Here is a 27,918-nt window from a genome sequence, read left to right as displayed (position 1 = left end):
AGCAAATTTATCTAAAATTTATTTTACGCCGCTTTAGGAAACTGGTGCATAATCTTAAATTTAAAAAAAAATATTAGTGTACGGAGAATTTGTGTGCTAGCCCACAGGACAGAGCAAGAACGACACGCAACACAGGGCATAATGGAATTCCGGCGAAGCTAGCAGGAAATTGCAATTGATCTTGTAGTAACACTTGAGAAAATGTCTACGATACATTATCTGGTTCAAAATTATGAAAAAAAACTTATTGATATGTTGCATATTCGCGAAGAACGATTAAGGAGGAGGGTTTCTGAAACGTATAAAAAAAACTAAAAAAATGTAAGAAAATCACAAATTTTGATCTGAGTAATTATCTGATAAAGATCAAATTCAGTAGTGTTGATTTCGACACCGTCCGAATAATAATCTTTTTTTTTTGTTTGGCAATCATTTCGAATTCTTGAAAAACAAGAATTTAATATGATTCAAATAATCGTACGGCAGAATTTGGGGTTTTTTGCTGAATGGCACTATTTTGCTACTGCACATGGCAAAAACCCTAGAGCCCATGAACATTATTTCATCTGCTACAGCCAGCACTACATTTGTTCTCGCTTCAAATAAAAGAAGAAATAAAAGAAATAATTTGATAAAGTGAAAAAAAAACAGTGCATTAAAAATAATCCGATAAATATTCCTTAAACAAAAAATAGATTGTATTAGTTATTTCAAAATCGCATAAAATTATAAAAATAATTCATCTCTCAGAACACCAGGTAGTAATCATTCATCAGCACGACTGTGTGCTTCTAGCAGATGCGGCGAATGTAGCTTATGTAGGTAATCTCAAAAACTAAAAACTTTAAAAATCGATATCTCTGGAACGAAACATATTCCTTTCTGTCGATAAGTGATTCTTATGTAAAATTGGCCGAGAAACACGATGGTGAGGTCAAATTTAAAAAATAAATAGGGCTGTTTTGAGATACGGCCATTTAAAGTTTTTAATTGCGCAATACTTGTAGAAAAAATATCCTGATTTAAATTTTAATCACGGAAATGGATTCTACGTCCAATTTCCATCAAAATTGAGTCTAAGGCCGACCTTCCAAGATTTGTGGTTCCTGAGCTATCGCCGTTTGAAGATAGGGTTTTCGCTCAAAAATCGCCAAAAAGTCGATTTTTGTTAGGGTACAGAAATGGAGGGGGTGGTCCGATTTGGATGATATTCGGGATTCTTGCATGTTTTGATAGTCTCAACAGCTCTGCCAAATTTGAGCAGAATCGGAGATGGTCATTTTCAAATGCTGTTCCGCTTCAGATGGAATGACCCATAAGTAATAAGTTTTCGATTGAATTACGATGTAAAACACAGCTGAAAGGAACACCAAAACTCTGTTGTGTACCTAAATGAACTCATTGTTACTTGATTATTCACAAATAAAACCGAATTGAATTGAATTGAATTTCATTGATTAATTTATTTAATAATTTAATTTTCTTCTGAATGCAAACTTTATGTTCATAATAGTATATTTTTCGTTGTAATAATTTTGAGTTATATAGCAAAATATATAAATGTTTCAAAAGCGTGTAAAATGCGTTTTTAAAATGCTCCTTCAAATTGATTTGGTGTTATCCACTTGCAAAAATGCTATACTATAAAAAGTTGTTGAATTTTCAAACATATTTTTTTCTTAAAAAAACAACAATTTAAATAGCCAGGAAAGTATATTTTAATCACTTTTCATTTAAAAATGAGTTTTTTAAATCTTCAGGTCAAAAATGTCTTTTAGATGTTAATTGAATAGAAACCATAAAAAAACAACACTACAAAACTTGTTTGTTAGTTAAAAAAAGAATTTCAGTGATTTTCCGAATTGTCTGTGTACTTTTCTATATCGGATAAAATATTTGTTAAACTGTTATTAATCAATAACATTCAATAACCTTTCAACGAAACATTGAAAAATTAGATTGTTGAATAAATAATATTGCATAAATAATTTTTGTCTAACAGTATTTTAACTAGATTTTCATTCATTGGTGAATATGGTAAAGCCTGTTTAATATGAAAAATTACACAATAAATTCAAGTATTTTTTCATTAAATAAAATATAATTTAAAAAAAATAATACTAAACTACACACTTGAACATCCTACCTTAAGATCTATAGAAAAATGTAGAGTGTTGAGAGAATTTATTAATTTGTTAAAGAATAGGAGGTTTTCACATTTTTTTTAATTCTTCGGGAGTTATTAGCATTTTTTTATACAGTCCAGAATCGATTATCAGGAGGCTCGATTATCCGGAATTTTGAACTCAAGAAGCGAAAAACTATAGAGGGGGACTATTTTCACAAAATTAACAGTAAAAACGTGTCTATGAGTGTCAGGTTTCAAAAATATTTAAAATTTTAAATGATTTTTTAATTTATGATAACTGTTGCAACTCAGCTTCGAACTGATAGAAAAAACAATTGAAATTTATTATGTAAGGTTTCTATAAAACAAGCAATATGCTTTATTTAAAATTTAAAATATGACGTGAGCACCACTGCCAAAAACAATTTCTATTGAAACTTGAACACAATTATCAATGTTTTTAGACAAAATTTTATTAAAATTTCTTAACTTTCGTAATAAAAAAATGTTTTAGTTGGTTTGGCACGATTTTGATAAATCTAAAAACTGCAAATTTTTAGTTAAAATCACATTTAATCTCGAAAACGGTGGCAAAATAGAAAAAGGCCCCACAAAGTTCGAGCCAAATAATAAAATAAATTACAGTACAATACATTTCCGAATCTCGGGAAGGATTGCTCAGCTTTCAAAATGGCGGCATTTGGATATTGTAATCTTTTTTATCTTTTTGGTAACAGGCTACCAACAGGCCAAATTCAAGTAATTTATGATAGTTGAAGTCAAATCCCAAATACTCAAATCTCAAATACCTTAGGATAATCGAATTTCGTATAATCGTGTACGGATTATATAACAAAAATATTAGAACATATTTTAAAAAATTAAATAAGTAGCATTCTAAAGCAAGGTATTCATTAATAGTTCATTTGGAAGATACAATTAAATAGCATTTGGATGTTTTAAATACAAACATTACATTTCTAGATTAAATTTTCAAAACAACCTATCCCTCATGGGTTTCCTATGCAGATAGGACCTTTTGAAAATTTAATCTAGATTTATTCATTTTTTCAATTCGTAAAAAAAATCAAAAATTACTATTGCTAACTAAAAATATAAAACTCATTTCAAAGTGTAATCATAATCTCATTTCACAAAAACAGCAACCAAACATCTTCAACAACCGCTCATGATCTATTCGCACCTTCACGCGTTCATTACTCTTCGTTAAAACGTCATAAATCTAACGAGCTGAGCAAGAGATAACCGAATAACGCTTCCCCAGGGTCATCAACGAACCGCGCGCGTTCAACCATTCTAAGGCCTGTGGTGGCCTGGCCCCTTAGACTAAAACGGTTTCGTGTGCGCTAATAAACTACTCCCTCCCCACTAGTTGTAATATAATCCCTTATCAACGGAGTTGAACACGCTTAAGCTACTGAAGCGCTCTGGATCTGATCCGGCCGAACAATAAGACAAAGTGCGACTGATCTACTCAAACAGCTGAGCGGGAATTGGCTCAAGGTTTTGCTCTGGGACTTCCAGTTATAGTGCGCAGCGGCAAGCTTAGGGTGGACAAAGCACTTCAAACTAAGGGGAAGCTCACGACGACGACGACGACGACGAGTTGCATTCATTTCCTCTCTAAAAGGCCATAACGCTCGGATTGCTCACTTTGGATGTGCACGCGACAGGAAGCGTATTATCTAAGGTTGAGGAACCCGCCGAACAAAGTGTGATCGAATCACTTAGAGTGCGTTAAACCTTGTTTTGAAAAGGGGTTTGGAAAACAAACGAAAGAAGAACAAAGCTCCAACCAGGTGACCAAACTGGCAAATCTGCAAACCATAAGCCAAATTACAGCAAGAAAAAAACCTAAAACAAGTCACTTCAATCCGTAACGCCTCCACAAATCCTAATTACAATAGGGTCACCTACCTGAGAACACGCGTTCGCGCGTCCGCATGATGGCGTTGTTGCGCCGCACCGTTACGCACAGGTGGATCATTATGAACATGGTGATGTTCATGACGACACTCTGCACCAGCAGCGGAATCTCGAACCGGCTCGAGAACCTGCAAAAAAAGACGAAGAGAAAACAGAAATTAGTGACAGAAAGCAACAGTAGCGAATGGATGTTTATGTGACAGGTTGAAACGGTCAGTAAAATTGGCCTAGCTTTGTTGCTTTGAAGAAGCACCGGAGTAAAGCGATTTCACTGTAGTTATTAAATATAAATTCTTCGTCGGGTGTCACGTGGTAAGCCATTAGTGGGAGGGTGCAAAACGGAATAAAGAAATGAGATTTTTTCTTCACGTTTTTCAATTACCATTAGCAATGTGCGAATGTTCAACATTCCTGCTAAACAAATAGTACAACAGGTGTGAAATAGGACAAGAATAAATTGAATTCTATGTTTTACTGCCAAAATCACAAATTTTAAACTTTTAAAGGCTTTTTGTTTTTGTTTTTGTTTTTGTTTTTGTTTTTGTTTTTGTTTTTGTTTTTGTTTTTGTTTTTGTTTTTGTTTTTGTTTTTGTTTTTGTTTTTGTTTTTGTTTTTGTTTTTGTTTTTGTTTTTGTTTTTGTTTTTGTTTTTGTTTTTGTTTTTGTTTTTGTTTTTGTTTTTGTTTTTGTTTTTGTTTTTGTTTTTGTTTTTGTTTTTGTTTTTGTTTTTGTTTTTGTTTTTGTTTTTGTTTTTGTTTTTGTTTTTGTTTTTGTTTTTGTTTTTGTTTTTGTTTTTGTTTTTGTTTTTGTTTTTGTTTTGTTTTTGTTTTTGTTTTTGTTTTTGTTTTTGTTTTTGTTTTTGTTTTTGTTTTTGTTTTTGTTTTTGTTTTTGTTTTTGTTTTTGTTTTTGTTTTTGTTTTTGTTTTTGTTTTTGTTTTTGTTTTTGTTTTTGTTTTTGTTTTTGTTTTTGTTTTTGTTTTTGTTTTTGTTTTTGTTTTTGTTTTTGTTTTTGTTTTTGTTTTTGTTTTTGTTTTTGTTTTTGTTTTTGTTTTTGTTTTGTTTTTGTTTTTGTTTTTGTTTTTGTTTTTGTTTTTGTTTTTGTTTTTGTTTTTGTTTTTGTTTTTGTTTTTGTTTTTGTTTTTGTTTTTGTTTTTGTTTTTGTTTTTGTTTTTGTTTTTGTTTTTGTTTTTGTTTTTGTTTTTGTTTTTGTTTTTGTTTTTGTTTTTGTTTTTGTTTTTGTTTTTGTTTTTGTTTTTGTTTTTGTTTTTGTTTTTGTTTTTGTTTTTGTTTTTGTTTTTGTTTTTGTTTTTGTTTTTGTTTTTGTTTTTGTTTTTGTTTTTGTTTTTGTTTTTGTTTTTGTTTTTGTTTTTGTTTTTGTTTTTGTTTTTGTTTTTGTTTTTGTTTTTGTTTTTGTTTTTGTTTTTGTTTTTGTTTTTGTTTTTGTTTTTGTTTTTGTTTTTGTTTTTGTTTTTGTTTTTGTTTTTGTTTTTGTTTTGTTTTTGTTTTTGTTTTGGTTTTTGTTTTTGTATATGTTTTTGTTTTTGTTTGTGTTTTTGTTTTTGTTATTGTATGTGTTTTTGTTTTTGTTTTTGTTTTTGTTTTTGTTTTTGTTTTGGTTTTTGTTTTTGTGTTTGTTTTTGTTTTTGTTTTTGTTTTTGTTTTTGTTTTTGTTTTTGTTTTTGTTTTTGTTTTTGTTTTTGTTTTTGTTTTTGTTTTTGTTTTTGTTTTTGTTTTTGTTTTTGTTTTTGTTTTTGTTTTTGTTTTTGTTTTTGTTTTTGTTTTTGTTTTTGTTTTTGTTTTTGTTTTTGTTTTTGTTTTTGTTTTTGTTTTTGTTTTTGTTTTTGTTTTTGTTTTTGTTTTTGTTTTTGTTTTTGTTTTTGTTTTTGTTTTTGTTTTTGTTTTTGTTTTTGTTTTTGTTTTTGTTTTTGTTTTTGTATGTATGTATGTATGTATGATCCCCATACCCGCAGGCAACTTGGTCCTGGAACACATGTGAGCGCTAGGTGAACAATTCGATCATCTTTTACTCCGTAATCTGTACACCCACGTGCATAAGTTTTTTTGCACGAATTTTTATGCTACAAATACCGGCGCATAAAATAAAATGGTTTCCCTCTTCCCACCCCAAGCGCCGGAAATTTGTAGCGGGTGTAGGGACACTTTGCATAGACGCCCTTGCTCCCATCACGTCACTGAGGGTATGGAGCGACGAGAAATTAATAAGCATGCCCCCTCAGTCGAACCTTCATTAGAGAAGCAGGCAATCCACAACTCACAGCGAACGACTAAGGGAACACCCTACCACGTATATAATAAGGTTGGCGTAGGTTGACTTAAGTGAAATGTGAGAATGTTGGAGTAGATGAAGGAATATGTTGTTATTCAAATAGGAAAGGTCTCACCAAATTAGTAATCCATGGTTTAGGACTTGATCAAACTTGATGGAACTTGAGATCAGGTAGCCGATATCTTGCATCACACGAACGACAGCTACCGGCTTGACCTTAGAAGTTTCCGGACGATGGCCATCACTAAGCACACTCAATCAAAATATTGAAGCAAATTCTCGTCCACATCCAGCAGTACTTGAATGGCGTTGGTTCAGTAAGGACATTTCTGGTACACGGGGCAGGAACAACAGGAACGTTTCATTGATGGCCACTTCGTAATTGCCTCAGCTCCCATAGTTGACACTTCGCCGAAAAGGACAGCAAAGTCTCCAAAATTATACAAATTTCACTCTTTTTAAACGAAATTTAGAGACCAAAAATGACAGAGGAAAAAAAACGCGTCCTGTCGCACGCACAGTTTACTTCGATCAAGTTATTGGCACTTCTTTTTGTTTTTGTTTTTGTTTTTGTTTTTGTTTTTGTTTTTGTTTTTGTTTTTGTTTTTGTTTTTGTTTTTGTTTTTGTTTTTGTTTTTGTTTTTGTTTTTGTTTTTGTTTTTGTTTTTGTTTTTGTTTTTGTTTTTGTTTTTGTTTTTGTTTTTGTTTTTGTTTTTGTTTTTGTTTTTGTTTTTGTTTTTGTTTTTGTTTTTGTTTTTGTTTTTGTTTTTGTTTTTGTTTTTGTTTTTGTTTTTGTTTTTGTTTTTGTTTTTGTTTTTGTTTTTGTTTTTGTTTTTGTTTTTGTTTTTGTTTTTGTTTTTGTTTTTGTTTTTGTTTTTGTTTTTGTTTTTGTTTTTGTTTTTGTTTTTGTTTTTGTTTTTGTTTTTGTTTTTGTTTTTGTTTTTGTTTTTGTTTTTGTTTTTGTTTTTGTTTTTGTTTTTGTTTTTGTTTTTGTTTTTGTTTTTGTTTTTGTTTTTGTTTTTGTTTTTGTTTTTGTTTTTGTTTTTGTTTTTGTTTTTGTTTTTGTTTTTGTTTTTGTTTTTGTTTTTGTTTTTGTTTTTGTTTTTGTTTTTGTTTTTGTTTTTGTTTTTGTTTTTGTTTTTGTTTTTGTTTTTGTTTTTGTTTTTGTTTTTGTTTTTGTTTTTGTTTTTGTTTTTGTTTTTGTTTTTGTTTTTGTTTTTGTTTTTGTTTTTGTTTTTGTTTTTGTTTTTGTTTTTGTTTTTGTTTTTGTTTTTGTTTTTGTTTTTGTTTTTGTTTTTGTTTTTGTTTTTGTTTTTGTTTTTGTTTTTGTTTTTGTTTTTGTTTTTGTTTTTGTTTTTGTTTTTGTTTTTGTTTTTGTTTTTGTTTTTGTTTTTGATTTTGTTTTTGTTTTTGTTTTTGTTTTTTTTTTTGTTTTTGTTTTTGTTTTTGTTTTTGTTTTTGTTTTTGTTTTTGTTTTTGTTTTTGTTTTTGTTTTTGTTTTTGTTTTTGTTTTTGTTTTTGTTTTTGTTTTTGTTTTTGTTTTTGTTTTTGTTTTTGTTTTTGTTTTTGTTTTTGTTTTTGTTTTTGATAATGTGTATGGTTTGTTTTCTTTTATTCACTGAAATTTGGATTAAATTCCGTTTTTACGGAATCTTAATTTAAAACACATTTTGAGTTAGTAAAATGGAAGCATCCTCGATATTTATAACGCTTTTAACACAATATAATAAACATTTAAAAACAAGTATATATGCAAATGTTCAAGTCATATTTTTAAGAACTTTGTCAACAATCATAGACTTAAAGAAGCCAAACTACCACCATCCAAAAATCGGCTTCTAAAACATCACCACGCTGATGGAAGATGCCGGTGCTTTTGGCAGATCAATAATTTTTTTTTTTTTTTTCATAAAATTATTTTTATTAGGTCCTTTTCGGTACTGGGACCTGGTTAGGACCGAGTCGGCTTTTGTAATTACATTTGGCTTAATAATTACAGAGGATCTTGGGTGTAAATGTTAGTGGGAGGGGAGCCGATTACCCGCGGCCTACTCGGGGTTAGTAGGAAAGGGATTGATGTTAAAGACAAGGCGTGGGAAGGGAAGGGGGATTGTGTAGGGGTCTTGGTTGGCTCTGCTGGCCTTTGCGTTTTGTCCTCAGCCGCAACTCGGTTTCCAGCTGCTGGGGCGTTCTTGCTTTGCTTCCGGTGCAATCCAGAAACGACGGCTTTGTGCGAAGGCGAGTTATACTAACAGAAGGAAAACTAACTGAAGGAAAACTAACTGGAAGAAAACTAAATGGATATTTTGGAATCTGAGAGGAACTGATAGATCGGATAGAGAACATCAAGGTCAAGTTGAGATAACGCGTCTCGCATCGGGATTTCTGGTGGTCTTCCTCGGGCCCTGAGAGTATCTTTCAACTTAATTCTGTGAGCCTGGTGATCTGGACACGCCCATACGAGATGGTCGATGTCCTGATAACCCTGCCCACAGTCGCAAAGGTTCGTATCACTCATGTTGATACGGTACAGATGAGCCTTGGACGAGTAATGGTTCGACATAAGGCGGGACATCGTTCTGATGAATCCACGTGTCAAGTCCATTCCCTTGAACCAGGCTTTTTTTTGCACCTTAGGTCGTATGGAATACATCCAACGTCCTTTGGTGTCGCCGTCCCATTGTGTTTGCCAATCCAGAAGCGCACGCTGCCTCGGAAAACCGTAACATTCTTGTAGGCTAATTGGCCTTTCAAAAATGTCTCCACTCTCAGCACCCTTCTTGGCGAGCAAGTCCGCTTTCTCATTACCCGGAATCGAGCAATGAGCGCGGACCCATACCACCGTGATGCTGAAGGACTGAGCCGCCAGGTTGTTTAAAGTCTTACGTATTTCCGTGAGGAAAAACGTAGACTCCCTGGTCGGCTTCAGAGACCGGATAGCCTCAACAGAGCTAAAGCTATCGGTGAAGATGAAGTAGTGGTCAGGTGGCATGGTCTCGATGATTCGCAGTGCGCAGTAAACCGCGGCTAACTCTGCGACGTAAACCGAACTCGGGTCCTTCAGCTTAAAGAACAGTTGATAAGATTCATGATAAACACCGAAGCCCGTACAGCCGTCGAGCTTGGAGCCATCGGTGAAGAATCTGTTGTTTGGAGGAACATGGTTGTACTTTGATGCGAAGATCGACGGTACAACTCCCCGCAGAAGATGGTTTGGGATACCGCGAGTATCGGCTTTCATGGACGTGTCGAAGCCAATCAGGGAGCTGCTGGTTAACGGAGGCGTGCGCTGTACCGTTGTGCTCGGGCTCCATTCCCACGATGACATAAAGTCATAATATAGAAGCATGCGCCGAGACTCAACGTGAAGGTTCAGCAACGTTTCAAAGTTGTCAATTACCAGTTTATTCCTGTAATCACACCGGATCAGGAACCGGTAAGACAGTTCGTAGTAACGAGTTCGCAGAGGCAACACTCCCGCCAAGACCTCGAGGGTCATGTTGTGAGTTGAGTGCATGCATCCCAAGACAATGCGAAGACTTCGGTACTGTATCCGCTGGAGAACCAACAAGCGTGATTTCGCAGCTGACTGGAAGCAGAAACTGCCATATTCCAGCACCGAGAGTATCGTTGTCTTGTACAGTCGAAGCAGGTCAGAAGGATGAGCACCCCACCGGTTGCCAGAGACGCTGCGCAGAAAATTAGTTCTTTGCAGGCACTTTTGCTTCAGGTAGTTAATGTGCTTCCCCCATGTTCCCTTCTGATCAAAGATGGTACCCATGTACATGAAGTGGTCCGACTGCTCGATAGTCTTTCCCGACAGAGAAAGATTGAGCTGCGGCGGTTCATGCTTCCCCGTAAAAACGACCAGTTCCGTCTTCTCCGGAGAGAATTCAATACCCTTTCCAACTGCCCAATGGGCCAAGTTGTTCAGGGTATCTTGCAAGGGTTCTAGCAGATCGACTTCCTTCTTGGCAGCGATTGAAACCACTGCGTCATCTGCGTACTGTATAAGGGAGCAGTCTCCGGTCAAGCAATCATCGATATCGCTGACGTAGAAGTTATACATGGATGGACTTAGGCGTGAGCCTTGTGCCAAACCCATGTAACTTATCCGGGTGATTGCCAGATCACCTTGCACAAAGTGCATGTGTTTTTCTGACAACAGGTTGATGAGGAAGTTGCACATCGTCGGATTGAGACCGCTCCGCCGCAGCTTTACTCCCAACACATCGATGGAGACTGAATCGAATGCACCCTTGATGTCTAGAAAGACAGAAGCCATTTGCTGTTTCTTACCACGGGCTATGTCGATCCCTGTGGCCAGCAAGGCTAGACAGTCGCTTGTTCCCTTGCCTCTCCGGAAGCCATACTGCGTGTCAGACAGCAAGTGCTCTCGTTCCATCCATGGTTCGAGGCGGTCGAGGATCATCTTCTCCAGCAACTTGCGTAGACACGACAGCAAGCTGATTGGACGATACGAGTTGTGGTCGGACGCCGGCTTACCGGGCTTTTGAATGGCAACCACCCGGACCTGTCGCCATTCGTGTGGAATTACGTTCTGCTCCACGAACATGTTGAACAGATTCAACAGACGCTGCTTGGCGACGTCCGGAAGATTTTTCAGCAAGCTGAACTTGATCTTGTCCGGACCAGGAGCAGTGTTGTTGCCCGTCAATAGTGCTATGGAGAGCTCTACCATCGAAAAGGGAGGATTAGAATCGCTCCCATCAACAACGTCGAAAGATCAATAATATTTATGTTACAAGCGGCTATGTGTGCTGACAGATGCTTTTTTTTGTTTTTGTTTTTGTTTTTGTTTTTGTTTTTGTTTTTGTTTTTGTTTTTGTTTTTGTTTTTGTTTTTGTTTTTGTTTTTGTTTTTGTTTTTGTTTTTGTTTTTGTTTTTGTTTTTGTTTTTGTTTTTGTTTTTGTTTTTGTTTTTGTTTTTGTTTTTGTTTTTTTTTTTGTTTTTGTTTTTGTTTTTGTTTTTGTTTTTGTTTTTGTTTTTGTTTTTGTTTTTGTTTTTGTTTTTGTTTTTGTTTTTGTTTTTGTTTTTGTTTTTGTTTTTGTTTTTGTTTTTGTTTTTGTTTTTGTTTTTGTTTTTGTTTTTGTTTTTGTTTTTGTTTTTGTTTTTGTTTTTGTTTTTGTTTTTGTTTTTGTTTTTGTTTTTGTTTTTGTTTTTGTTTTTGTTTTTGTTTTTGTTTTTGTTTTTGTTTTTGGTTTTGTTTTTGTTTTTGTTTTTGTTTTTGTTTTTGTTTTTGTTTTTGTTTTTGTTTTTGTTTTTGTTTTTGTTTTTGTTTTTGTTTTTGTTTTTGTTTTTGTTTTTGTTTTTGTTTTTGTTTTTGTTTTTGTTTTTGTTTTTGTTTTTGTTTTTGTTTTTGTTTTTGTTTTTGTTTTTGTTTTTGTTTTTGTTTTTGTTTTTGTTTTTGTTTTTGTTTTTGTTTTTGTTTTTGTTTTTGTTTTTGTTTTTGTTTTTGTTTTTGTTTTTGTTTTTGTTTTTGTTTTTGTTTTTGTTTTTGTTTTTGTTTTTGTTTTTGTTTTTGTTTTTGTTTTTGTTTTTGTTTTTGTTTTTGTTTTTGTTTTTGTTTTTGTTTTTGTTTTTGTTTTTGTTTTTGTTTTTGTTTTTGTTTTTGTTTTTGTTTTTGTTTTTGTTTTTGTTTTTGTTTTTGTTTTTGTTTTTGTTTTTGTTTTTGTTTTTGTTTTTGTTTTTGTTTTTGTTTTTGTTTTTGTTTTTGTTTTTGTTTTTGTTTTTGTTTTTGTTTTTGTTTTTGTTTTTGTTTTTGTTTTTGTTTTTGTTTTTGTTTTTGTTTTTGTTTTTGTTTTTGTTTTTGTTTTTGTTTTTGTTTTTGTTTTTGTTTTTGTTTTTGTTTTTGTTTTTGTTTTTGTTTTTGTTTTTGTTTTTGTTTTTGTTTTTGTTTTTGTTTTTGTTTTTGTTTTTGTTTTTGTTTTTGTTTTTATTTTTATTTTTATTTTTATTTTTATTTTTATTTTTGTTTTTATTTTTGTTTTTGTTTTTGTTTTTGTTTTTGTTTTTGTTTTTGTTTTTGTTTTTGTTTTTGTTTTTGTTTTTGTTTTTGTTTTTGTTTTTGTTTTTGTTTTTGTTTTTGTTTTTGTTTTTGTTTTTGTTTTTGTTTTTGTTTTTGTTTTTGTTTTTGTTTTTGTTTTTGTTTTTGTTTTTGTTTTTGTTTTTGTTTTTGTTTTTGTTTTTGTTTTTGTTTTTGTTTTTGTTTTTGTTTTTGTTTTTGTTTTTGTTTTTGTTTTTGTTTTTGTTTTTGTTTTTGTTTTTGTTTTTGTTTTTGTTTTTGTTTTTGTTTTTGTTTTTGTTTTTGTTTTTGTTTTTGTTTTTGTTTTTGTTTTTGTTTTTGTTTTTGTTTTTGTTTTTGTTTTGTTTTTGTTTTTGTTTTTGTTTTTGTTTTTGTTTTTGTTTTTGTTTTTGTTTTTGTTTTTGTTTTTGTTTTTGTTTTTGTTTTTGTTTTTGTTTTTGTTTTTGTTTTTGTTTTTGTTTTTGTTTTTGTTTTTGTTTTTGTTTTTGTTTTTGTTTTTGTTTTTGTTTTTGTTTTTGTTTTTGTTTTTGTTTTTGTTTTTGTTTTTGTTTTTGTTTTTGGTTTTGTTTTTGTTTTTGTTTTTGTTTTTGTTTTTGTTTTTGTTTTTGTTTTTGTTTTTGTTTTTGTTTTTGTTTTTGTTTTTGTTTTTGTTTTTGTTTTTGTTTTTGTTTTTGTTTTTGTTTTTGTTTTTGTTTTTGTTTTTGTTTTTGTTTTTGTTTTTGTTTTTGTTTTTGTTTTTGTTTTTGTTTTTGTTTTTGTTTTTGTTTTTGTTTTTGTTTTTGTTTTTGTTTTTGTTTTTGTTTTTGTTTTTGTTTTTGTTTTTGTTTTTGTTTTTGTTTTTGTTTTTGTTTTTGTTTTTGTTTTTGATAATGTGTATGGTTTGTTTTCTTTTATTCACTGAAATTTGGATTAAATTCCGTTTTTACGGAATCTTAATTTAAAACACATTTTGAGTTAGTAAAATGGAAGCATCCTCGATATTTATAACGCTTTTAACACAATATAATAAACATTTAAAAACAAGTATATATGCAAATGTTCAAGTCATATTTTTAAGAACTTTGTCAACAATCATAGACTTAAGAAGCCAAACTACCACCATCCAAAAATCGGCTTCTAAAACATCACCACGCTGATGGAAGATGCCGGTGCTTTTGGCAGATCAATAATATTTATGTTACAAGCGGCTATGTGTGCTGACAGATGGATCTGCTCTCCACATATCATGGTGGTCCTGTTTTTGTTTGCTCACATAATTCCATTTTGTGCGAGCAGCTCAAACAATTCTCCCGCCTGAAGTCAAGAATAGACCTGACACTTGATTTATCGATTTTACTCGGTTGGTTGGATTTCTGAAAGTAATGTCACCACAAAGTCCCAAAGGCTCTGGGATTGGTGGGAGGTGAAGATAACACTATTCTGAAAAGTTTGTGCTCTTGACAGGAGGGTATTGCAACCACAAACAGTAACACTCCAACGAAACCAGCATATTGTGTCAGCCTGGGGTGGCGATGACGCCAAGTACATGAGCTTTGTACATCAAAGATAATAGTTTTTTGCTTCGCATCTGGCCTGGAAGCACAATTACTGTTATCAAAGTTCAAACTGCATCAGCAACTGTGTCGAGTAGAGACTTGTGCAAGATACTAACGCTGGCTGGTTTTGAAATGTTTGCATTGCAAAGTTTCTCACTGTACAACCGAGTTCTAGCTCTTAAATAAAAAAAAAAGTTGTTGTAAATTCTCGTACCGTGAAATAAAATTGAAAGGGAAGTGTGTTTATTTTTAATGTTAATTATAAATCAGCTTTTACTAAATTTTGAAACAAGCCAGACATTTTCAACAAATGATTTGAAAAAGTTTCAATGAGGTATCCAGCATATCCAAAATGTTCCATGCATATTTCCAGCGAAGCTTGCCAGCAAAACTTTTCCTCGGTATCTATTTCCGCATCAGACCATCCCCAATTATCATTCATACAACAATAGGACCGACACGAATTGCTAATTACAAACCCGTGTACCGTCGAACGAATCTATACGTGGCACCTGGCCGGAATCAAACACAGAATATTGCATTGCATTGCCGCTACCAAACGTTGCAAGTGCCAACATTTTAAACTATTGATCGCCGGGTCGTCGCGACGGGCCTGTTGCCAAAAATGCACTTTTGCATGACAATGTCTCGGTCTCGGCTGCTGGTATACAGGGTTCAAGGTGGGGTTAAATTGAGCATTTGGGATAATTTAAATTAATTTCTTTGTGCAAACTCAGTCAAAACAAGTATGAATTTTGTTTATGTATACTAGGTAATTTGCTTTAATTAATAATAATTCAATCACACCGTGACAGCACCCGTTCCCGAGCCCGACAGTGCTTTCATTATATTTCGGTCCGAAGGGCAGCACGATTTCCCATGACCCCGGGGGGAAGGGGTGGGACGCAAACCGAGGGCGAGGGTTATTTTGGACGTGTGCATAAATATTACCCGCGCCACACCACTGTTGGAATGCCACCCACCCCCACACCCAAGAGCCCCAACGGAGAGACAAACAACAAACCTGTTGCCGACCAGTTTAAAATCTGTAGAGCGGTGGATTTCGGGTGCGATATGGAAATGTAGGTTTCGATCCTGTGATGAAATTATTTTAATTAAAATTTCATGACCGTATTTTTGTTTGAAATTACCCCTATTTTCTTCAAAATTAACAGAATATGAGAGAAACAAAAATGTTTTGTTGTGGGCACTCGGGTGCTTGTTCCAATGGGCATACTGAGCCCAAATCTCAAATATTAGTTTAATAGGACTCAAAGGTAGCTGGTGCTCTGCCTATGAATTAAAAAGGGCTCAATTTTCACAATTTTGATCGCCAAAATAAAAATTGTTATTTTTTTATTTCATGGATTCGGTTCTGAGATGACTGGGGACATAACTTTGCAAGAAGTTTGAAAAGTATTCAAACAAGTCGTTTAAATTTTTTTTATTAAAACTTACATAAAAACAACTCGAAAAATAATTTTCTTTTGTTTTGTAAAAGTTAAGACCACTGGTCATCTGAGAACGAATATCATCTTATAAACCATGAAAAAAATGAACAATTGTTATTTTGACTATCAACAATGAGAACATAGAGAAAAAAAGGTTGGACAGGCCTTATGTCAACTGTAAAAAACCACTTTATTTTAAAGATGTTATTTTTTTAAACTGGGATAACTTTTGAAAAATAAGTTTTATTTTGATTTGTCTTTCTAAATGAAAAATTTAAATGGCGCAAAAAATTATTTTTTTACATTTGCATCTTAAAAAAAGTTTAGCAGATGTTTTTTTAATCCACGAAACGTTTTTATGACCTCGATTTTTTTTTATTTGTGAAAATAATTTCAAACAAAATAAGCTCATAATTTATAGACCTTTTTCCTTAATTTTGAGGTACAAATTTAAATTTTATTTTAAGTTTATGAATTTTGTACTTCAAAATAAGCTGGAAAACCCGTTTTCAAAAAGGTTTTAACTTTCAATAGAAAATTAAATGTAATCAACTGAAATCAATTTAAAATGCATTTCTCTGCGTTTAAAATCATTTCTGCATGTTTGGGTGAATTAAAAAATATTTTTAATTCTGTTGAATTTTCAAAAAAAAAAAACCGAAAGAAGTCTTCGTCGACCTTGCCCAGAATCGAACGACAAAAACTTTGTAAAATATTTGCATCGGCATTATTACAGTTATGTGACTAATAATGATAAGCAAAATTACTTGGAATTCATGAAAAAAATTCTTGGGTATACACAGCAAAAAAAAATTATGGAAATATTCATCAGGAAATGGTGACAGATTTAGTGTAAAAAAATGATTTATCTGCAAAAAAGTCCAAAATATTTCTTAGTGTTTATCAAAAATATTTGACGAAAAATAATGATGAAAAGATCACGCAAGTTCTTGTTAAAAAATGTTAAACACACTAAAAGTATTTTCGATATATCATGATTTTTTTTGGTTTTATATTTTTTCGATTTGTGGTTCCAAAATGCAATGCACTCTTCCAATAAATATTCATGTTTTTTATTGAAATTTTGAGTTTTAATAAATATTTTTGTGCTTCCTTATGCTTTGAGATTTTTTTAGGGGAGGGGGTCAAAATTTTGAAATAAAATTAGCTTTGGTCTTACTAAAAACATGAAAAAATAAAATTTGAAAATTTACAGTGTTTTTCAAAAAAAATTGACAAATACGAATGTTTACAATAACACTAAGCATAATTAAAAAATATTGAAAAGTTTCTTAAATTTCTCAAAAAAATAAAAATTAATTAAATTATACTTACAAGGCTAGGTCTCATAATTTAAATGAAAAATGTGTTTTAACATGCATTTTACACGCGTCCAGTTGCTTTATATTCATAAGTTTTTGAATTATCGAGGGATCGACAAAATAATTTTTAATGAAAAAAAAAACTTTTTGTCGAACTATACATTGGTTTAAAATAGCAACACCCCGTATGTCTTCAATCAAAATAATGATCTACTTTTGGATGACTATGATTTAAGCAAAAAGTTGTAATTCAAAGCAAATGAAAAATATTTAAAAATAGCATAATTCATCTATTGATGAAAAATTATTAAGATCACGAAACACGCTAATTATGTTTAAATGGGTTTAAAATGGCTGGAAATGATTCAATTGTACACGGAGAAATGGTACGATTTTGAAAAACGTACCATGAAATTTGAACACTTTGTTCGTGGTTGGTGAACGCTTGTTCACGATTTTGGGAACTCTTTTTTCGCCGTGTACTGAAATATTTTTAATATTAAATCTTTTATTTCATATTCTTATAGAGTTTCGGAGTTCCTTTCAACTATGAGTTGTACTATTGTTCATATTGATGTAATTGCTTATTCTAGCAATAAATTTGGCCAAAGAAGGAAAAAAGCTATACATTAACTGAGAATAAAAACAAGATATGTGAACATAAGTTGCAAAAGCGATTTTTTTTTCGATCTAAACTGCCAAAAATTTAAATTTAAGTCTGGATAAAAATAATTGTATGCGTTGTTACATATTTCAACCTTCGGACCATTAAACTCATAGTACACATTCAACCAACCGAACTTTTCTCAGCGGTTTTACTTTTGTAATTTTTTTTGTATGCAATTTATTTATGAAATTGAATTACCGATTTTGTTTGCAAAGATAATCAGAGAAAATAATAAAAAAAACCTTGTTCTCTGTTGTCTTAAGGTATGAATTTTGCAATGGAATAATTCACTGCAATTTTTTATTATTATTAATTTTTAACCAAAATGATAAAGCGAATTTGGTATATGATGTACTGTTCAAAGTTAAGGAATATTAAATCAACCAGAAATCTGGTAAAATGTTTCAAAACTCATAAAAAACAATCGTCATGTTTGAAAAAAAAGAAGAATCAGTCAAGAAAGACTTTATAAAATAGATAAATTTCTGGTTCTCGAGATCTAAGATTTATTTTTGTTTTGAAAGCTAGATAGAAACACAGAAATAATTAAAAAAATGTTCTTATTGAATAATTAAGCCTGAATTAATAGAAATACAAAAATCATTACTTATAACATTAAATAAATAATTCAACTCTGTGAAATTGTCCATGTCGCTTCAACCGCTCTAATCACCAACCAAAATTTCACTCGCCCCAGCTGATGTCACTCAGACAGTGTCAAGACATCGTTTCGCGAAGCATCAGACGCCACCGCCAACGACGTCGACACGAGGGAAGCGGAGAAAAAAAACGATATGAAGAAGCCTGTTGATGTGCAATCGTAAACAGACTGTCCATCATCTGCTCTCCGTCTCATCTGTCAGTTCACCACGTCAGACGCGCTTGTTGAAATTTCGCGAATTTCTCCGTTCAAAATAAAAAAAACACATTATCTTGATTTCGCCGTTGACGGCGGGATTTATCTAGCTGAACGGGAAGTTTGAGTTTTTGCCCTTCCTAGTAAATCTGGAAAAGGAATACTCAAAAAAAAAAAAAAAATCTTGTCGTCAAATTGTCCCATCAAAACGATAAATTGTTGTTTATCCCACTGTGACAGCTGCTTCCCCTTTTTGGTTCACGTGCGGCCCACCGCCTCATCTTGTAGACATCTTGTTCTGCCACTCCGGGTACACAAATTGTTTACAGCTTGTGCAAGTGCAAGTCCATTTACCGGTTCTGGACGTCACAAACACGCTTCGAGGCAATTTGCCCATAAAGTGCTACTCGGTTCAGCGTCACGGTTGTACTATCTTGACACATTTGTTATTTGAATTGCTTCACGTAGTCACGCAAACTGATCTGCTGCTAAATTTTTGAAACATCAAATTGACAGTCGTGTCACGAGAGCACAACCGCAACGCAATGCTCACAACTGCATCGCGCTAAGCTTCGACCCAGCGTGCTCCAATTAGGTTAGTTAGATTCAGTGCCCTGAAGGTGGGTGGCAATCCGCAGCATCCACCTACGACATAACCCCCTCGTCTAACCAAGTTCTTCTTACTCAGTTTAGTTCAGCTGAACGCCGTCAGCTGACATCATCAACTTAATCATCTTCGTTCGTTCCTTCGTTTTCGTTGATTTGCTGCCAAGTTTTGGACGTATAACCGCGTAGTATTCTCAGGTTTCATCTTCGATTTTTATTATCCCGAAATTGAACTATTAGAACTTCACTCGGCAACTCGTCCATCTCCAGGTGAATAAATCATCCGTAACCAGATTGAACTAACCAATAAACCATTTTGCATCACTTCCACAGCGAGGGAGAAGTAGCAAAACAAACAACTTGAGCAAATTTAATTCAATCAATCGATTCCATAAGTGGACACGGGCTGACTAACTGCGTGTAGCCATCGTGTGCAGCCAGTTTCCAAATCAACCGTTTTGTGGAGTCCTGTTCGAACCAACCGAGTTTGGTTTGTTTAGTGTGGATTTGACCTTGCCCCCTCGGAAGTTGTTTACCAATTGAACGTTGACTTCAACCTCCCGTAGAAATGTTGCGTGATTGAAACGAGGCGTGAATAATTTGGCAATCGATATTAATAGCTTTTGGAGGAATTGTTGTGAGAATTCTAGAAGGTCGAATGATTTGTTTTTGATAGTAAGTGCAAAATAGTAATCTATTTTTGCTGTGAAAATCCAAGTTTGGTGGGTCCGTTGATACTACGAAAAACATTAAAGAATCTCAATTTTCATTCGGAGGGGACCACCCCCTCTTTATTGGAACGACACCAAAGCTTTAAATGTCTACCGAAAATTGTAAAAATCAACGACTCATAGACATTCACTAGTCCTACAAAGTTGATTCAAAATAAATTTTAAAGAAAACTGAACAACGCCTAAATTTATTATGGAAAATTCGATCGATTTTTTTTTCACGGTTTCAAATGTTTTCTATCATGTGATTTATTTTTTTTAACTTTACAGGATGGTTTATTTCGAAAGTTTTTTTAACCAATATTTATTCTGATGCTTGTTCACAGATCCATATTGGCTTATTTACAAAATATTGATTGTATTATTCATATTTATTTTTCATTAGAGGGAAAACACAGTGAAATTATTCAATACTGGATCAAATTGTTTAAGAAACAAGATTTGGGCCATTAATCAATACAGTCGAACTCTGGTTGTCAATATCCAAGGGACCGTCGAGGAAGAGAATCATCAGTTTACAGAACAATGCAAAATGAAGACTCGATTGAAAATATGTTTTTCTTGGTACCGTAAAACGGGGTGACTTTGATAGCCGGGGTGACTTTGATAGGTTTGCGATTTTTCCGCAAAATGAAGAGTACAATAAAAATACGTAAGGAATGGTTTATAAACATACTGACCGTGGTAGAGAAGTGTTCAAAGTACCTCATGAAGAACTTTTCATAAATTTTTGAAAAGTTTATAAAGTTAGTTAACTATAGTTAAGAAAATGTGGATGAAAGTCATTATTTTAAACTTCTCAAAGTGTCATGATTTTCTCAATGAACATGATTTTTAATCGGAAAACGGAATGCATTTTCGGATTCTTTGGACAATTTTCCACTAGGAGAAGGTCAAATAAGTTTGTAAATAATAAATAATATGTGTTTTTGAAACACAATTAAAAAAATCTCCAAATTTATAGGCAAATTCAGTTGAACAAATTTCATGTAAAATGTGCAAAACTTGTGATTCGTGCTTCGAATTCAGTTTAAAATGCAATATAAATCGATAATTTCATAAACAAAACTATTTAAAACAAATTTTAGGCAAAATTCCGACTTTTTAACAATTTTACCTAAAATTTATATGTATTTTGTTAAAAAGCTTATAAACTTAGTTAACTTAATATAAACATTGATTTTTTTCTTACAAACTATATCAGCTACTTTAGTGATGGTACATTCAACGTACAAATAAAGTTTGAACATCTTAAATATGATTTAAACAAGAAAAACTTTGACTATCAAAGTCACCCCGGAATTAAAACCAAGAATTTTTAACGTAACTATTTTTCTTAACACTATTGAAAAAACTTTTTTTTCCAAAATAGTGCATGGACTTTGTGTGGCCTATCCCAGCACATGTTTTAAAAATAATAATCTTGAGAAAAACCTTACCTGTTGGAAAATATTCTAAAAACAAATTGAAATCCTATCAAAGTCACCCCGGTTTACGGTACCCAGCTATGGGAGAGAATCATGGCAACGTCCAGCAAACAAAAACAAACTAATGTCAAACACCCTTCAAAGCTTCCTTTCGCAAAGAAAAATGTCTATGCAAGCCATGAGATAGTGACAATATTGACAACCGGAAGAGATTTTTAAAGCAAGCAGAATCCAAGGGACCGTCGAGGAAGAGATCCTTCAAGCAAGAGAAAATATCGAGGAATAAAGCCAATCGAAGTATGCAGTTTTAAGGGACTGAAGATTTCATCGATAGATGGAGCAATATTGATATCGAGAAGATCGACAGCCAGAGAGTCGACTGTATCAACAAAAATCAAACTATGCAATAATAAAAAAAAACAGATCACGACAAAAAATGTATAACAATCATCCCAACAATGAGGAACATCCTCAAACTTTTGTAGTAATTTGTTAAAAGTAAGCACAAGGGCAACTTTTCTACTGAGATAATCATTTGCAATGGTTTGTTTTAGCCGTTTTCTGGCTATTTGTCTATAGTTAATAGGATGTAACAAAAATGACTTTTTGGCGGGCATTCAGGGGTTTGTTCCGGTGGGCATACTGAGCCTAAATGCCAAATATGAGCTTGATTGGACGTAACAGGAGCTGGCGCTCCGCCCTTCAATTTTAAATGGGATTTAACCCGTAAAAAAAGATTTTTTCAAAAATGTCACTTTTTGAGGCATTTTGGCCACCAATGCGTTTACCAAAAACATCACTGGCGTGTAGGCCAGATCCTTGCGCATCTTTTGGTATATATAACATTGAAGTTTGGAGCATCCTGGAGCTCGGTACAGACCTTCAAAGTTTGGCATATTTTCGAAAAATCGGTCCCAGCAAAATCAAATGGCGTCTCGGGCGTCGCGAGGTGCGACGCATATCTTTTTTGCCGGGGCCGATTTTTCGAAAAAATGCCAAACTTTGATGGTCTGTACCGAGCTCCAGGATGCTCCAAACTTCAATGTTATATAAACCAAAAGATGCGCAAGGATCTGGCCTACACGCCAGTGATGTTTTTGGTAAACGCATTGGTGGCCAAAATGCCTCAAAAAGTGACATTTTTGAAAAAATCTTTTTTTACGGGTTAAATCCCATTTAAAATTGAAGGGCGGAGCGCCAGCTCCTGTTACGTCCAATCAAGCTCATATTTGGGATTTAGGTTCAGTATGCCCACCGGAACAAACCCCTGAATGCCCGCCAAAAAATCATTTTTGTTACACTCTAATAGTTAATCCCTTTGAGGCCTAATTTTTTCAATTTTATTTTATGGGTAATTCTGGAAAATGAACTTTATTACCATGCGAAAATTTTAGACGTAATTTGAATGTTTTGTTTTTTTGGTTAAAATATAACCCATCGCTGCTAATGTTCGCATAAATGTCCCATATTCAAAATCAGCAAGCTAACAAAAACGCGTTTGAATAAAAAATATATATTTTAAATGCATTTTACTGCTGTTTTATAACCATTGGATTTCAAAATATTTTAATACAGTCCAGACTCGAATATCCAAAGTTTCGATTATCCAAAGTTCGATTATCCGAAGGTTTGTATGGGACTTCGGATAATCGAATAACAAACATTTTTTTTTCCTTTTTTTCTATTTCTTGTTTTAAACATCAAATTCGAGTTCTGCGACCCCATTTTAGTCAAATTTAAATAGTTGATTTCTTATTAAATACTAAAATGATTTTTTTCGTTATTTCGTCACCGCCATATTGGCCGCCATCTTGGATTTAAAAAAAAATGTAAATCACTTTAGCGTAATTAGGGGTCATACTTAAGCTCGACAATCAAAAATAAGACAGCGAAGTTTCGATTATCCGAAGTGAAATTTTCCCGAGGCCTTCGGATAATCGAGTCTGGACTGTATTGATGATTTTTTTTTTTGCAATAACAAAAGTTTTTGATGTACTGTACATCAGAATTTCACAAATATTCAAAATATTTTTAATCGTTCCTAAACATGCAACAAATAATTTTAAACGCAGAAAAATTAAGATTTTTTTTGAATTTTTCGGATGGAGTTGAAATTTTTAATAAACTTCATTGAAATAAAAAAAAGTACAATATATATAAATTCTAACAATTTCGCCTCCTTTCCTTATTAAAATTTCCAAATAACCCATTTTTAAATTTAAAAAAATATTGAATTTCCAGAAAACTTTATTTATATTTTTTATACTTCTAAAAGATTGAGGTATTAAAAAAAATCAAGGTATCATCATCCCCTTCAATTTAACTTCTTTTTTCTTATTTGGCCAATATTTCAAGGTTGTGAAATTGGGCAGCTGAGATTTCGGTCATTCGATTTTTTTTGTATTTTTTAATCTGGCTGAAACTTTTTTGGTGCCTTCGGTATGCCCAAAGAAGCCATTTTGCATCATTAGTTCGTTCATATAATTTTCCATTCAAATTTGGCAGCTGCCCGTACAAAAATGATATGTAAAAATTCAAAAATCTGTATCTTTTGAAGGATTTTTTTGAGCGATTTGATGTTTTGGGCAAAGTTGTAGGTATGGATATGGACTACACTGAAAAAAAATGATACAAGTTAAAAAAAATGTGGTGGTTTTTTATTTCACTTTTTGTCACTAAAAATTGATTTACAAAAAAAAACACTATTTTTTATGATGTGCTTTTTTGAACTGCTCCATACAAAAATAATACAAGAAAATTCAAAAATGTGTATCTTTTGAAGGTATTTTTTTCGATTTGGTGTCTTCGGTTGTAGGTATGAATAAGGACTACTCTGATAAAAAAAATGTTTTCGTCCCTAAAACTTGATTTGCAAAAAAAAAACACTATTTTTTCTATTTTCTGATATGTTTTAAGGGATGTCAAAGCCAACTTTTCTGAAATTTTCAGATTATTCAAAATCTTTTATCGAGTTATGAATTTTTAAATAAATACTGATTTTTTTATCAAAAAATCGCAATATTGGTCGCAAAAATTTTTCAACTTGATTTTTCGATGTGAAATTGAATTCTTTGTATTGATTCAAAAATTCATAACTCGGTGAAAGATTTTTTGCATGTCATATCAGAATATCAGAAAAAATAGTTTTTTTTTTTTTGCAAATCATGTTCTAGTGACAAAAAGTGAAATTAAAAAGTCAAAGTAGTTATGTCACAGACATAACCGGAATGGCGTAGACTTACGTAAAATTTAGATATGTGGACATGTGGGTTTTCCATATATTAATTTGAAGAATTAGCTATATTCTTTAAATAGATTTACGGAATATGATCATGAATGGGAGATGGAATTCAGCTAAGGGCGTTATTTCGGGGTGGTAGTGTTTGGTGGGAATGATGAACAAGAAGAACTCTTTCGTGAGAAAATTGGTGGCCCTAAAAAGGACCGATTAGAGTTGGATGGTGGCGTTGGTCGCAAGGCTGCAGCCGGGAGATGTTCTGTCCAGATGGGTGATAGGCCGCGGTGGATGCTGCAGGTGCTGGCGTTGTTGATGGATGCGAAACCGACAAAGTTGTTTAGGAAAGCGTGTAGTATTTGCAAATGATTGTGGTGCGAAATTTATATTAGGCTGGTGTATCAACCAAAGTCAAAATCGGCCGATGATAACTAAAATACGAAACATACCTTCGTGACTGTGTCAGAACATTTCTACCAAAAACAAGGTCAAGGCATGTGCGCCCAAAGGATTGGAAAGCAGATCAAGCTTGAGGTACTCTTTCATAATTCATAAAATCAACAAATTTCAAATTTTCCGGTTTGAGGATATCAATGTTAAAATCCCCAGACACAACAATGCGGATGTCCTGCTTTGCATACCAGAACAAATTCCGGATCAAGAAAGAAATTTTCTGTTTGTATGTTGCACTTGGCGAAATATACACAACAACAAACAATGTTTGAATCCCATTTTCTGAAACTTTTGTGGCACAAATATCCCCAAACGAATCAGCCTCGAGTAAAATTGGATCATGTTCCTCACTTAACTGCTCAAGATCGTGAGGCATGGCCGTCGAAGAAGACGAACGAACGGCAAAGAGAGGAAAGAAAGAGACGAAGGAATTTTAGCGAGCCGAATGGGGGGTGGGGGAGAGGGGGCATAGGGGTTGGGGGCGAGAGCAGCCTCAGAAAGCTGTGCAATCCGTCGCCCCCGAAGACCAAAATTTGTTCCTGAAATTTAAATTCAAATTAGCTCGCTGCCTCGTCCCGGGTGGGACGAGGGCAACTCTTTCAACACTAGAATTTGATGAGACGTAAATCTTTCAGAAGCGCTCGCCGCGAATGCGACGAGCTAGTTGGATGTCCCGATTGTTTAACAACCAAGGCTTGACCCACGAGAGGCTTTTCGGCGGAAGGCAGCAGGCGCGCGCCTCATCTTGTTGATGCCTCGTCCCGGGTGGGACGAGGGATGGGGATTGAAGCACCTCCGAACCACAGCAACCACGAAAGATCCTAACGGTCCGGCCATCGAGAGGCAACTGGCTGACGGTGACGACGAGAAGGCGATGCGCACTTCTTTTCCAGTTCTGGTCCCTCTCTCCTGCTGCTGCTGCTCTGGTCTCTCTCCTGCGTCTGCTGCTCTGGGCTGAGCTTTCCTGCTGCTGCTGCTGCTGCTGCCGGTCCGACGTCTGAGACGTGAATGATGGAATGGGCTCTGGCGCGCGTTCTTATGTATGATTTCGGCCCGCTACTTCCCCTCCTTTTTCGCGACCGACACTCGGTCGCGTTGCTCGGATGATTTTCCCCTCAAAATAGGTACTTGACATTCCCGTCCGTGAGTGGGAAGCGCTCATTTTGCTTGCAAAATCTCTGCATTTTGAAAACATTTTAAAACATTCAATTGTTTCAATAGTTAAACTATTTTGCCAACAATGAAAGTTTTATAGCAAATTGCTGAATAATTTTCGAATCGAATGGCACATAAATCGTGTCGATTCGATTAGAGGGAAGGAAGATATAAGCGTTTGACGGATGACGCAGTAATCCAGGGCCTTCGGCCCGGGTTTTTTGGAATGACACCCCAGTACCTTCGACAAAGACGTAAGTCTACGTCAAAATCACAAAAAAATACCTTTACCTTGAATGCTTCTCCACCATCTCACACTTTCAAAACGAGCTGAAACCCCTTGTCAACGTATTGGACAAGCAGCGCACAAAACTTCGCAATACTTCACAGCAATAATCTGACCAGTTAATTGCACTTTCACCGGCAGAGCACCGTGAAACGTCAAGAGCTTCTTATTTCATTTTACTTTTGCTGTTCGCCACTACGAGCAGAGAGCGAAATTGACGTATTTCGTAAGGAGTTGTGGGTCAATGATGGCAGCTTTTGGTGAGAAATCAGAAGTTTTGATGTATTTTAACGATTTATTTGAAGTGAAAGACATTCTAAGTTCGTTATTAATGGGCCATAAACTGTCAGATGAGTAAACAATCAACTTGATGAATATTGACTCAAGTGAAGATGAAATTGAGCTAAGTGTCAATAAAACCTGCATTAGAAATGCAGTCAAGCTGATTTTATCGGCTATTACCAAAATTGTTATTGCCTTCCAAAATGCAATATAATATCTCATCCAGCAAATTTCGCACCACAGCATGACTTGTTGATTCAAAAGCTGATAACGATCGCTCCGATTGGTGGCGAAATCAACAGTCATCTTGCTTAAGCGGTGCCAAATTATTTCCTCGGAACAAATTCTAATGGTTCAATTTGGAATTGCAATTGACGCTACGACTTTGGAATTGAGAATCGCACGTTTTGTCCCATCAGTTTGGCCCGCCAGACATCACAGTCATAGTCAAAGTCAAAGTCAAGAAGACGCGTTTTCAAGTGTAAGGATTCTTTGGGGTAGAGCGACATTTATGGGAACAAGTTTCAAAAACGTTAAAAAGTACAATGTAAATAAAAAATACTTAAAAATGTTCTAATTTGTAGTATTTAAAGAATGTCTCAGTGTAGTAATTTTCTGTGTTTTTATAGTTTGAAAACAATTTCAACCTTTTTGATTTTTTGGCAGCAATTGGCAAATAACACAACTGGAGGGTGACACGTTTGGCACGTTGTTGACGAGGCAGAAATGTTAATTTGATATGGGAACGTGATAAAATTTCCGATCAAATCGATTACACTTTGGAGCTGAGTGCCAGCTTTCATGCTATGAAACAAACATATAAAAATATCAAGCTTATCAGTTGATGGTTGAAAGAAGTGATTGTGTAAGAACTCGTCGTTTTAAAATAAATTACTAGAAAACATAAAAAGGTAATTGAAATTATTAAGAAGTTTAGCGATATTGAAAAAGTCACTTTGCTTTCATTTGACCGTTATTTCACCCAAGTAAAAAAAAACTTGGCCTTTTTCGGATTTTTGCCTAGGATAACAGTCAAAATTTTTGATTTTGTGGTGTCCAGGGTTGTTAAAATATCAAAATATCAGCTCTCAGCAACTACAATTATCCCGCCTGAATATTCATGCCTCAAATACAACTGCTCTTCTCTCTTCATTGAAACTCTCAGCGCCGAACATAGCCGAACACGTTTTCGTGTTTACCCACTCGCGATTGACATTTTCCTTTTCTCTCTCATTCCCGCTTCCACGATCATCCTACCGCAAAAGCGTTTAACCACAAAAGCCGCCACAAAACCAATTTCGCAAACGCAGTTTGACGGGACGTCATGCGTGGTCAGATCCTAATCGCCATCTCGCGTTCTCTCATTGCAGTTTTTGGAGAGATTGAGAGACTCAGCGGTGAGAGCGTCGAGTCGAGGAAAAGGGGAAGAGTGATAGAGAGAGAATGACATCGCTGGGAATCACGAGATACAAGAAGAGATCTCTCAAGCTATAGTGACGGCCACT

General features: G+C 33.8%; 1 protein-coding gene across 2 annotated transcripts in view; it reads right to left on the bottom strand.

The window, feature by feature from the left end:
• The window catches only part of LOC120420887 (solute carrier family 66 member 2), a 59,560-nt gene that overhangs the window by 20,131 nt on the left and 11,511 nt on the right, over positions 1-27,918 (bottom strand). For both annotated transcript variants that reach the window (XM_039584008.2, XM_039584009.2), the window contains exon 2: positions 4,067-4,203. In XM_039584008.2, the coding sequence (XP_039439942.1) occupies positions 4,067-4,203 (137 nt within the window). The remainder of the gene's footprint in view (positions 1-4,066; positions 4,204-27,918) is intronic.

Source organism: Culex pipiens, chromosome 2, assembly GCF_016801865.2.
Source record: "Culex pipiens pallens isolate TS chromosome 2, TS_CPP_V2, whole genome shotgun sequence".
Classification (NCBI taxonomy): Eukaryota; Metazoa; Arthropoda; class Insecta; order Diptera; family Culicidae; genus Culex; species Culex pipiens.
Note: the sequence above shows the minus strand (reverse complement) of the source record. Positions and strands in the feature narration are given on the sequence as shown.